Here is a 13,272-nt window from a genome sequence, read left to right as displayed (position 1 = left end):
GAGTATTCAGAAGTCTTCGCCATAATTGAATTCAGAAAATCTTGGAGATGTGTTTATACGACTGCTTCCAACGACTAACTGAGCAAGCGCAGACTTGGCGTATAGGTTTATAGTATGGGCACATAGTGTTTTGCAAGGAATGTCGATGTCATGTTGTTTTGTGGTTAGTTTGAGGTCTTCTATTTTGTTTGTGAGTCCATTTGTGTTTATTTGCATTATCTTGATATCAGAGGGTGTTTTTCAGAGTCTGATTGGTGGAGATAGGGGTTGTGTGGGATTGTTAGGTGTTGTGACTGGCGGGGGCAACGGAGGTTGGGGTGCAGTGGCTGGGTTCAGAACAAGTTGCAATGCTGGTGGTGGCTCTGTATCAGGCCTGGGAGGGAATGGTGGAGTGTGTCGATGACAGGTCCAAATGCTTCTCCTTGTGAATTGGCTTCAACAGTGGCTTCATCCTTGGTACACGCCCATGAAGCTTTGAAGGCCCTCACGGTTCAGGTAGTGTCGCCCTGTTGAATCATCCACAGTTTTCCAGTACTAGCCAGATGTGATTGCAATTTCTTGGAATTGATCTTCGGGTCTTTATTTACTATTTTCATGCAGGAACGCACATCTCTTTTGGTCAATTTTTATTACGACCGGTTCGTGCTCGATTAGCAGTGGTCCCATCATTCCTGAACTTGACAATAATATTCCTTACGGATGAAATTGGAACATTCAGTTGATGATATTTTTTTATATCCATTTCCTTTGTAGTGTAGTTCAACTACACACTTCCTTATGTCCTGCGAGTATCCAGAAGTTTTTTTTTTAATTTGATTTGAAGACTTTGGGTATGCAGGTAGCACACCTCCCAGCCTGAGCACAACTCAGATTTTGATCACTCCACTTCACTTGCTGATTTCACTTTCAGCACTTCCACCAACCAGTGTGGCAGTAAATAGTGAGGAGAAAAAGAAAAATAGTAATTAGACTTTGAGGAACTTCATAGCCTGGTCACCATATTGCAGCTGTGCAAATATTGAGCCAGATGACGGATGGCAGCAGTGTGTCTCCTCATTGGGGCGTCTCCACCGCCGAGAGCTGAGGAAAGATCCCACTGAAGTGAAAGGCCTTTTATTCTGGAGCGGAAATCCCTTTGTTGGTTGGAGAATTGTGTGCAGTGTAGAATGAAATGCTCAATTGTGTCCTCCACGTTGCATACTGAACAGTTACTTGAATTGGCCAAGTTGAATCTCGCCAAATGAGCATAGACACCAGCATGTCCCAGGCGCAGGCGAGACACAGCGCACTCAACTGAGCGTGGCAGCACTCCATAGTCAACAAAGGCTATTTCATGTCCCAAACTTCTTTGAAAGGTCCCCTTGCCTGTTTCTTGCACATTAGCAGCCCATTGGCGTGTCCATTCTTGTACTGTGAGAGACTTCAAGGAACGGATCCACTCCTCGAAACACAGCCGAGATCTTGCTGAGCGGTTGTTTGAGTGTGCCAAATTTGCTACTCTGTCTGCGACCTCATTTCCATGAATACCACTGTGGCCTCTGACCCAGCAAAGCACCACCCTGTCAAGTCCCTTCACCAGCATCAACTTCTGTATCTCAAAGATAATTGTGCGATACGAGTGCCCAGATGAGTTGGATAAAAGCTGCAGAGTTGACCTTGAATCTGTCAGAATCAGGATGGACTTCTCCTTCAGAGAACCATTCTCAGTGACAAGTTGCATGGCCTTGTATATAGCAAACAGCTCTGCACCGAGAACTGTGTGCTCTTGCCGGAGCAACCAGGCAGTCGCCAGCTGGGTTGAAGGAATGAAAAGTCCAGCGGAAACAGACCCATCTTCAGACTTTGAGCCATCAGTACGTGTGCCATGTATACAGCCTGAGCATAAGAGTAACCAGTGGCACGCAGCTTTTCAACTGCAATGGCTTTCACAATGAAAGGACACTCTACAGAATTTGCAGCATGGGCTCCTCTGCAGTTGGCACAGTGTTTCTCAGCTGATGTACAAACTGTGTGCTCATTAGGACCAGCACATAAGAGGCACCTTCTAGGAGAATTGCATCTCAGAAAATATTCAACCCAGAGAGTGCGGAGTGATGAAATAACGTGAATTAATTAATTTTTCACTGTAAATAATCACATAATGATAATAACATAGGATAATGAAAAACGTTAATTTACTTCTTGGCAAATTCGCGGAATTCGTTCAGCCGCGGCGTTCCATCGATCAATCGTTCGCCACTTCAGCGACTTCAGCTTTTAAGTGTTACCCATAGTATTCACTATTCAGTATTTTCGGACCGGTTGCGACTTCGTCCACGAAGTGCAGTTTTTAATGCATAGATATTCCTTATTTAGATAATAATTTGGACGCCTCCACTATCGCACTGACGAAGGGTAAGATGCTGATCAAACGTGCAATTATACGGGTGACGTCAAACGCTTGTGAGCGTTCAGATATTTGCGGAGGCGGTCAGTGCACCGTGTGCACGCACACCAGCGACACAAATGACAGTTGCGAGGCGCATGTCATTCATTATCTCCAAACACTATTTTTAATAGATTCATTAGCTATTAACACATAATTCACTCGCGTCCTATTATCAATAATGCTATTCCTACCAGAGTTGTGGTTTACCCTTTACTGCCATGCCGGCACACGCGTACTCCTATCCGTAATGCTATTCCTACCAGAGTTGTGGGTTAACCCTTTACTGCCATGCCGGCACACGCGTCCTCTTATCCATAATGATATTCCTACCAGAGTTGTGGGTTAACCCTTTACTGCCATGTCAGCACACGCGCCCTCTTATCCATAATGCTATTCCTACCAGAGTTGTGGGTTAAGCCTTTACTGCCATGCCGGCACACGCGTCCTCTTATCCATAATGCTATTCCTACCAGAGTTGTGGGTTAAGCCTTTACTGTTATTTGGATATGTGTATATTAATGCGCGAACGACTAAAGACTACAGAATGCATTATATTCTAATTTGGAAGGGATCAAAACTCTTCAGATGACGTTAACAGATCAAAGGGCAGGTCTCAGCAAGGGTTAATAATATATTTAACGACGTTTCGAATGTATCAACATTCATTTTCAAGTTGATAGAAGCATTGAAGAATGTAATTTTGGTGGACATAAGTACATAGTACATGTAGTTTTTGTTTATTAACGTTTCAAATGCAACAAACATTCATTTTCAAGTTAGAAGAAGCATTAAATATTGAAATTCTGGTGGAAATAAGTACATAATATATGTAAATAAGATACAAATTTTACTGTTGGATCTTATTGACTGATATTTGCCTGCGCGCACAAGCAAGTTTCTTGACAATCAGCTATCTTCGATCAGCTTATCAGCCCCTCGTCACGGTGACGATTAGGGCTTCCAAAATTTTAATATATTACCAAGTAATTCCTTTTTCTGTGCTTCAACGATGAAGTAGCCGCAACAAATACAAAAACACTGAACACTTCAAAAAAATTGGAGATTTTCACAACAATTTTATGTCTAACTATTTTATTTCAATATTTTGAATGTAGAAATGTGTCGTACATTTTAATCCAGTGTCGCAAGTTTTTAGGACACGACATGTATATGCCCACAGAGGTAACATGGATATACTTTATAATTTCATTACAAAAACTCATAAATACAAACAAAAAAAATTGATCGTAGTGGTATATATTATGTTTGTTGACTGTGACCTGAGAGACAATATAAATATCATATTTTGAGCATACACATTAATAAACTCAAGATATATCGAAGACACTTGATGTGTTTTTCAGAATAGACTTAAATATTATTGGATTTAAAATATTTTCCTGTTCCGTATATCAAAGTCAATATCAGGGTTATTCCATTTTCAATTACGATATTTCCGATTTCAACGTGACTGCTTCTATTTCTATTAAACATTTAATGGGTCACCTCATTTAACGCCGTTGAATACTCAATCATTCAATGGGCTTTTGATCGTTTGATTTACAAACAATAATTGTGTGGACTTCCTATACATAGATATTAATATATTTTTCATAAAGATTTCACAACCACCTTATGCATTATTCAAAGTAAATGAGATAGGTTCTCTTGCTTGAGGAAAGTTGCAAGATAAGAGAAAAATTAGTTATCTCGTGATTAGCTGGTTCGTTTCTGTGGCTTCGTGGCTCGAGTGTGATATAAAACTTTATTTTAAAGTGAGTGGAAGTTACGAGAATATATCCTAGCATAGTTTTCCCTATGAATTATTTTCTCAAGCGAAAAAAAACTATTTAAGGAGGGACTGGAATTAGCTGACACGTTAGATCTCTCGTAAATTGACAGACGGGCTGCCACTAAATTGTAAATCGACGAGTGTCAATGTCACTGTTTTAATTATGAAATCATTCATCTATTCACAATTACATTAATGACCTAATTGGTTGGAAGTATTGCGTTGCGCCTACCACTTGAAAACATATTTTCACCTGGATGATCATGACCCTGGAAGCCATGTAGCGAACTGCATAGAACATTGAACATTTCTGGTACGAAAAAATTATCATATATTTTTGTCCGTCCTGAATTTTTTTCTGTCGCTAAATAGTTATTTACGGGGAGACTGCGCTGAGTCATTATTAAGCCATTTATTATTATCATTCAAAGTAATATTTGTATATAAGTGAAACTAAATAATATGTTCCTGACGGTTGGTCACAGAAATTTGAAAATCTTGAAGACTGTGTCGCGGTTGAACCGTGAACGGACTCATAATAATTTATAATAGCGGACTCGGTCCGTTTACCATGTTCAAGCCTTCATGGGTTCTATAAATGTTAGTGTATTTTTGTGAGCAACATACTCGCTAAAAACATTGAAGACGCAGAAGGTAATAACTTTTCCAATTAACTTACTGCTTTTCAGAAATTTTTAGAAACAAAAATGAATGTCCTCTTAATTCAATGCAATCTTTATACTCGGCCAATTTGGGCACTTGTGCATTCGACCTCCGCGTTATCGTAATATTTTAGTTAGTGATGCAACTGAACTGACTCACAAGCACTAGCTTTACATCATATGTTCAGTAATAATGTATATGAGATATAGTTCATATTCTCCAAAAATCTGAATTTTAGATATAAAAGAAATAATTTGGCTAGGTAGAACTGACTGAATTTTAAACTTAGATGGCCAAATCATTATGTATAAATATGTACGGCTAATGTCCAGCAGGGGCATTACAACTTACAGGGAAAGTAAAAGTTCTTTAGATGACGTTGGTAGACCAAAGAAAGGGCAGGATTCGTAAGAAATAATATGTTAACGACGCTTCAAATGTCTTCCTTAATCGCCTCTTCTCCCAAATTATTCGTTTAGGAACGCGATGCCTCAAGCCAATGTATGCCATTGAAATAAATTCTCCATTAATTATTATTTATCAGAATATCTGATGCCTAATCAATGACGTAGTTGCTCATCGCAAGTCCATTTTTTGTGAGGTTTTCCTGAAGAAAAAAATATGAGCGAATACTCCTATTGATTGATCGATCTTCAAACTAGAATTGCCATCAAAAAGATTTTAAAATAAATATAGACAGATTGTTTGCAATGTATTCAGTACCATACACTGTTAAGTGTTGTTAGTCTTACAATCAGCAGAAAGTTTGTTATATAATATCGAAAACTCCAATAGGCTTCACGAAGGCGAAATATGAATTTATTTAACGTTCAATATTCACTTTTTACCTAAAACCTTTTCAAACGACAGAAGTTGCTTCCAAGCAAATAAATTAAGTGACCTTAAATCATCAATTCAATAAATAAGCCATCATTCCTGTGTGCTGGACTCTCATTATAATGACTCATCTGAGTATTGATTGTAATGCGCGACCGTCGTGCAGTGATAATGGTTTATTTATATATAAAATTTCTTTCGTCAGTCTAGCTTCAATTGTGGTGTCCAGATAATATTTTTGATGAGTTCAATCTAACTGGCATTATGAAAAAAAATGTGAAAATAAATGCATGATTGGCTGAAGACTGATGACATGTCTTTGATTTCTGTTTGACGCGAGAGTTGAAATGCAAACTTACTATTCATGCCGCCCCCTGGCCTACAGCTTTGATTCAAAATAATAACGTTAAAAATTAGCATATGATAAAAACGCTGTTATCAGTGAGATGATCGCTGAGTAATGGCATTGCATACATGATACCTGTGGGTGACATCTGATCCTGTTCGCTTCAGCATCTGTTCCTGTTGCTCTTTTGTATATATGCTCAGAAAATGTTACATTTATATGTTGTCCTTCAAGTCTTATTCAACCTACATAAAATGTCACTCCCCTTTGCCCCCTCCCCCCAAACATTTCCATACACTGAAACATACCACATTTAAATAAAGGTAAGATTATGCATACAGCCGATATCTCACTATATATAGTACCCATATTACCACAGTTCGCTCCAGCAGATGTTTTCTCGCACTCAATGCCTGCAAATTAGCCTCGAGTCCCCAAGTCAAGTGAAGGCATTCGTTATAGTCATCACATCCTCGAAATGAATCCTAAATGCAAGTTATTTTAAATCAACAACAGTAATGGCCAATCTGGACGACGGGGGAAGGTTGAGCGCGACCCTGGCATCTCCATCAATGGATGATGGCGGGCTCGGTGCGTGCTGATGCAGGCATGTTCTAGGATGCAGGGGTTAGTTATCCCTGCTTCGTAATCACGCAAGTTCACGACTTTCTCATATCGAAGAACATTAATAATTTGTTCGAAGCTTCCTTGAAACATTTCTTTATTAAGTCTCCAATTGCTTCACGTGAGAACGATTGCATGGACCGCCACAACACGCATGCCAGTTCCCAACCTCATCCCCCCCAAACCCGGGGGACCACTTCCCTCCCACCGAGCGGGAGTTGCGCGCCGATCTTTGCTGAAATAACAAGAAAGACTACAGAATTGACCATTCTCCATGCATTTACACAATGTTCCTAATTTATGCACAAGTTCGCTCGTGAGGCTTGAATTTTGTAGACGAATTCAAACAATGACTAATAATAATTTTGCAATGAACAGTCGCCCATTAGAGAGAAAAGTAATTGTGTTTGCTTGTATTTCTGTTCATGGAGCGCCATGGGGCCATAATTTAGGCTCTATGGCAGGGGCGCGCGTCAGGAGCCTTCAACGCCCAACTACACAATTATTTTATCGTCCTCCCCGTGAGCAAGAAGGCGATAAGAAATACTTTATTTGGTGAATTGTAAGCCTCGTGTTGTTCATTATTTCATGTTATAGATTAGAGGTTTCAATTAAAAAAAGTTAAAATATGATAGTTAGACTCAGAGTCGTTTATACCAATAAATTAAATCATCCATGTTGCCAGCAAAGTGACCATTAGCCACATTTTATAAAATATTTCTTTCAATTTGAACTTCGTCGAAAAAATAGAGAAGTTATTCATGGAATTCTCCAGAGAGGACATGTTCATAAAAAAACGACTATATAAGTGCGGAAATTATAACAAATGCACATCCAGCCGCTGATTAGTATTAGAAAGATGATAAATGGCTTCATCTGTACAAACTAATTGATATTTAAAAATTGCAACTTCTTGAATAGAAAAATTAAAACTACTGCGAAACTCTCCTTTTTTTGTTTGCATGATGTAAAGGTATTTGGTCCCTCATCATAGCCTACATCTCAGCTCAGATTTGCCTCTACATAAGTCAAGGTATTCTAAGTGCAGCACTGTAATCGCATCACAATTGTTAAGGCTATTCAAAAGAAAAGTCATTCGGAAATGATCTTGTTGCACTATTTTAAAATAGTATAAAAATTAAGTTTAATTTGATAAAGGAAAATGGATAACTTGCGAAAAGAGTCGAGCAATATCCTGGGTTTCAGGGTGAGTCTTTGAAGTCAAAACATTTAGAGTTTTTAGAGTATCCTTAATTTGTTCTTTCAGCCTAAATAGCTTCACCATACTGCACATGCACTTGACATGAAAAAAACAATTTATAAAAAATTCATCAATTTATTGGGGAGAGGTGCGGATCACGAACACAACAAAAATCTTAACTGTACTGAGAAGAAAATGCCCAGTGAATCTGTATATTCATGTATTATAACGTTCTTGTATTGAATTCCACGCATGACTGTACAAGCCGAGAAAGAGGGCGAAATCGAAAAAAGTCACACGGGCTAGACATTACCGTTGAGTAATAAAAAAAACACGCGTAAAGTTTCAGTAAGCTACGTTCATTAGTTTAGGAGATCATTCTTATAGGCAGTGCCTATGTATAATTTTGGAGACCGGCCGCAAGTCTGGCTGCAAGACCGGCTGTAAAATTGTCCGAAGTCTGAAGAACGATCGTACACAAATGGTAAGGAGGAGCTATGCAAAAAAATTAAAGAAGCCATAACTATTTTAATTTCCCAATTTCGAAATTGGCTCAATAATGACAATGGTAAATGTTTCAATTAAGAGAATCAGGGCTTTACTAGTTTAGGGTTTATGTGGAAATTTTCACCCCAAATCAAAACCTGTAACATCGCGATCGTCCTTTGAACTCAACATGAAACGAAACTAATAGTAAAAAATCTAATACGAAAAAATGCTGTAATTTTGACAACAAACGCCGTTGATCATCAGAGTTCTTAAGATAAAATAATCAAATGTGTGTTTTGTTCATTTTACACGGTGAGCTGCGGAAAGTTAACGAGAGAGCTTGTAATAGCTTGTGGCCCGATACCGTAACTACGTGTAAGTTATCAGTGGCATATTTGTGCAGTTTCTGGGTATTCATTTCAGTGGTCAACTGGCCCCTTAAAATATATACGAAAGAAAACAAATTTCTCCTGAAATTTTACATCCAATGTAATGTATTATATAGCGGCAGATATCGCGCATATATATACGTAACCTTGCGAGACAATTCAGAAGCAGTTTTGTTGTCAAAATAATTATTTACGATAAGAAACGGAGAGGAAATCAATCCATGGAAATTTTGATCAAATGCGAATATAATGACGACGCACAAAACTAATATTACTTTCTGAGGCGCATGTTTCAGCGACGGTTCAGATATTTGTAAAGTCATTCCTCTTGATAAATGCGGGATCAATGGAATGCATTGATAAATAAATGACGCAATCGAGGAATCGCTTCCAGAATTATGATTGGGACAGATATGCAGGCGAGTTCGGAGAAGTGTCGATCCAGTGAACAGCTCTGAAGTATAACAGCTCTCAACCTGCTACAGACGTCCACACTGTTTATTAACGTTTTTTATTATAAAACTATTCCCTACAAGAAATTCGTTTTGTTGACATCAGAGCTACGATGAATTCTTGGCCGGGATTTGTGATCCTTTGGTGCTGGTGCGAGTTCGATTTTCAGAAGCTGGGCACTAAGAAATGTTCACGCAAGTAGAGTCATATTGCAATCCGTTCGTTATAAATTTCATATTTAGTCGATGTATAACAGCATATCCTTACTCTCTGAGTCAGGACCGCTAGAATTTACACTAATTAATGGAACTTACAAGCACCATCACCTCATGGAGCTCATTTACTAACTTTTTCTCCACCTCTACGTGCGATATCGTGGAACCCAGCCCAGAACTACTGAACACGGCAATTTTCATTGACATATTAGAAAACGATTCCATCCCTAACTAAATCATTATTTACCGCAGTGGGTTCAACATCGTGGCCCTCGGCTGGATTCAGCATCATAACCCCTAAGAACGACTCCAGTATGAATAATTTCATATATCATAACTCATAATGACTTTGTGTAATAAATTGGCAATTGCCGTATTTTTACATAAGTGAGCGAGTTGTCATTCTAACAGAGTTGCCGACACGAGTAGAGACGCCTTTGAGCTCAGCAGGCAAAGTTTGGTTGCATTCGCAGTTTGATCGCATGTGAAGATATGAGAAAAATATCTCTCTTTTGGGTTTTCTGTAAAAATTTATATAAATGTATATATTTCTATAATTGATAACTCAGAAGTTCGCGACCGAGATTGATTGACTCAGAATTTCCGAAGTCTTCCTCTACAGCGTATTTGGAAATCATATTGGTTAGAGTCTCCCCAACTATCCAGTCAAAAATATTCACTTAGCAATTTAAATTCCATCTCTGCTGCTGAAGCTCACAATTGTCCTTCTTCTACAAATAAAATGATCATATATTTTCTTTCATAATTTTATGTTCACCAGTGAAACCATTTTAACATGAATTCTATTATCAAGGCCAAAAATTCAATGTAAAAGTTGCACAGAAACAATTCAAGAAAACAAAACAACTGCAACCTCATTTCGCAAGTTTTTATATATATGCTTAATATCCACCGCTCATAGCTTACTTTTTTTAAAGATTTCTATGAATATATTTATTTTATATAATTTTGGTCGGTAGCATATCGTAAATGTACTGAAATTTATAACAATGTATCACGGAAAACCAGCACATAGATCACGGCTGGCACAACTACATGCTAATGTCTGTGGCAGATTCGTGGTTACTTAAGCTATTGGCTGGATAGTTAACTTACAATATACAAAATACGGACAAAATTACACAAATATGAGTTCGAATGCAATACCTGAACGATGAATGTTTTTAACCAATGAGCAAACTTGTTAGGTAATTAATGTGCAATTATGTTGTCTGTAATTTTATGAAGGAACGCAGATTGTTCACTGGGATTCTCGATATAAAATCCTCAAATGAGCGTTTTATTCATTTTACGTGATGAGTTTTGCAATTTTAACGCTGATGCTTGGATTAGCTCATGCTAATTTGTGTGTTCAACCCCACAACTACGTGCAAGTTTCATTGGCAAATTTTCAGTTGCTGCGTATATATGCTTTTTGCCGAATTTCAACATTATCATAGACAAAATATCATCATATACAATATTCTACTGAAATAAACTACTATCGTAAATGAGCAGCAAATGTGCATGTATGCGTAAACTTGTGAGGCAAGTCACATGCAGTTATGTTGGAACGTCGTGATTTCGGAATAAATTGGTTGAAGAAAAATCCATTTTTTATGTTACTCAGACTTTCAAACAGTAGCTATGGGTCGGAGGCGAATCATTTCCACCAACATAGAAATAATTTTACCTCTTCGTTCGTAAATTTTTTTGATCCCATCCCAAAAATCGCGCCCAAAACTAAAAAATTAGACTCGCATCAAAGAATTTTAAGTCACGACCATGAATTCAGCACCCTGTTTTATCAATGAAATGAATTATATAAATTGAGTAATTTTTATATGATGGCAAAACGAAGGCAATTCCCTATAGAGTACAATATCATAATTACCAGTTAAAATCAACAGTCTAGACGTCAAAGTAACGTTGCGGATAACCCAGCCAACCATCAACCAGTAATGGTGGGTGTAGCCGCAGCTCATTAATTTAGAGATTATGTAGTGCGAAATGCCCATATGGCGACACTTGCTAGAATAAACATTTTACGGACACGTATCTCCGCCGGCCACTTTTACTCTGTCCGCGACCAGGGTCGCTTTACCTGTTCAGTGTTCCTAGTTCATAAGTTTTTGTGTATTTTCTTGTGTATTTTTGAGATTCTGTGATATTTGTCATAACCTTGCCAAAGTTGTATGTTGTATTCATTTTTCGTGTTTTTCAGATATAATCAATAATTGCAACTGTTCAGTTCCTTCAATATTAAACGAAGAAACTTAATTAGTATAAAATTATTGAACCTCCTTTTAAGCCTATAAAGCTCAGTACGTCAGGAGGTGTAAGTCATGCAGATATATGTTTGTGTCAAATTGTGTGTGATGGCGCTGCCAGGCATTCATCTTTAAACAACTTTACGAGCATGGCAATTTTTTTACCGGCATATTACGGCGCAGATTGCTAAAATGACAATATAAATTCCCGCGCTCCTGTTACATCTTCCTGATTTGATTATCCTGTCCGTGGTCAAGTGGGAGCTGACTAGCTAGGTCTCTTGAAACAGGTAAAACCTTCAAAGTTTTCAATTCCATGATCACGTGACCAAGCCTATCATCACTCACCAGAACTGACATCCTCTACATGATTACATCTTCCAGGTCTGGCAATGGCAGTTCACCCAGTTGGTCAGTTAATGTTGGCATGTTAGAGCCTAGAAGTTTAGTTTAGGAAATGTACATCGAGCCGTTTGGCGCTGGCAGTGAACCATCTCTATCAGCAATTGGCAATGATTGGCTATGTGGGTCGGCCTGTGAATGCTTTGGTTGTTTACGGGAGGTTTTCTGAAGCGTTGATGATGCAGTCGCAGAAGAGCCGGTGTCCCCGTCTGAGTCAGACATAGACGAACTGCCCCCCTTACGCCGCTTCTGCCGACGCACCGGCATCCTTTACATAAATAAGGAGCTTCTAGCCTCAAGCTTTTGCTTCACACACCTATCTAAAATTACAATATTAAATATTCAACTATATTTATGTGATTTTCACAGACGGGCACAGAGCACAGTAACCAGAGTCAGTCCTCAACCGTGGCGTAACCGGAACCCCTGGATGACCTCACTTTGGGCAAATATAAGTAATACTAATAACCGGTCAACTCCGGCTTTTTCATATTTCATCCTGAAGACCGGAGGTCCTATTTAGGCTATTGCTGACGTCGATCCGAACTTTCTTTTTGTCCCCCCGAGAGCCTCCATTTAAATAAAACTTCACTGTTGGAAACTTTTTTTGTTGGCAAGATCTTGCACGAAAGATCTTAAGAATATAACATATTTGAATTCTTGGGTTATCAAATTTGTGATCGATACTCGTCCAAACGATTTTCATTTTCTGTTCTTTTAGTGGGTGGTGTTTGGTAATGCATCTCTTTTGGCACAAAAGCATCATCAGGAGAATTACGAGTTTCACAAAATATATCAACACTCCCATCAATTTTCAGGGTGGCCCAGTGTTACAGTTCAGAGTACCAAGATTGGCGCAGAGAGGCGCGGGTTCGATCCCAGCTGTGTGCGCCAGTTTCTGGTCAGAATCGGCAGAAGGCCGGGTGGTTTAGCACAGCAGAATTGAAGCAGTGATGAGTGGCGAGTTCGAGACCGCAAAATTCTGTGAATGTTCTGCTATGTTAAGAATCGGCGACAGGCCTACGGCCTACAAAAAGCTGAAACCGCTATTATAATATTATTATTATTATTAACTGAGCACACACATTATTATTAATTTTCGGCCTTTTAGCCTACAGCAGAAGAATAAGTCTTGATGATGCAGTCCTTTCCGAAGCGCAGCC

At 38.6% G+C, this 13,272-nt stretch overlaps 1 protein-coding gene across 1 annotated transcript; it reads right to left on the bottom strand.

Annotated features, from left to right (window-relative positions):
- Positions 1–447: 447 nt before the first annotated feature.
- On the bottom strand, positions 448–12,376 carry LOC108666391. The gene is made up of 3 exons (XM_018153258.1): positions 12,265–12,376; positions 1,213–1,875; positions 448–506 (listed from the first exon to the last, which is right to left on the bottom strand). The coding sequence occupies exons 1-3, from the start codon at positions 12,374–12,376 to the stop codon at positions 448–450; spliced, it is 834 nt and encodes a 277-aa protein (XP_018008747.1).
- Positions 12,377–13,272: the final 896 nt, after the last annotated feature.

This window comes from Hyalella azteca, unplaced genomic scaffold (assembly GCF_000764305.2).
Source record: "Hyalella azteca isolate HAZT.00-mixed unplaced genomic scaffold, Hazt_2.0.2 contig2622, whole genome shotgun sequence".
In the NCBI taxonomy this organism is placed as follows: domain Eukaryota; kingdom Metazoa; phylum Arthropoda; class Malacostraca; order Amphipoda; family Hyalellidae; genus Hyalella; species Hyalella azteca.
The sequence above is the reverse complement of the archived record's forward strand: the minus strand, read 5'-3'. Positions and strand labels throughout refer to the sequence as shown.

Bases quoted from the DNA above. Each gene is read 5' to 3' on its own strand.
- LOC108666391 (XM_018153258.1), bottom strand. From the start codon at position 12,376: ATGCCGGTGCGTCGGCAGAAGCGGCGTAAGGGGGGCAGTTCGTCTATG. The intron at 1,876-12,264 runs GTAAACAACCAA...TCTTATGCTCAG, and splicing joins AACGCTTCAGAAAACCTCCC to GCTGTATACATGGCACACGT. The intron at 507-1,212 runs GTAACTGTTCAG...ATGATTCAACAG, and splicing joins ATTCAACTTGGCCAATTCAA to GGCGACACTACCTGAACCGT.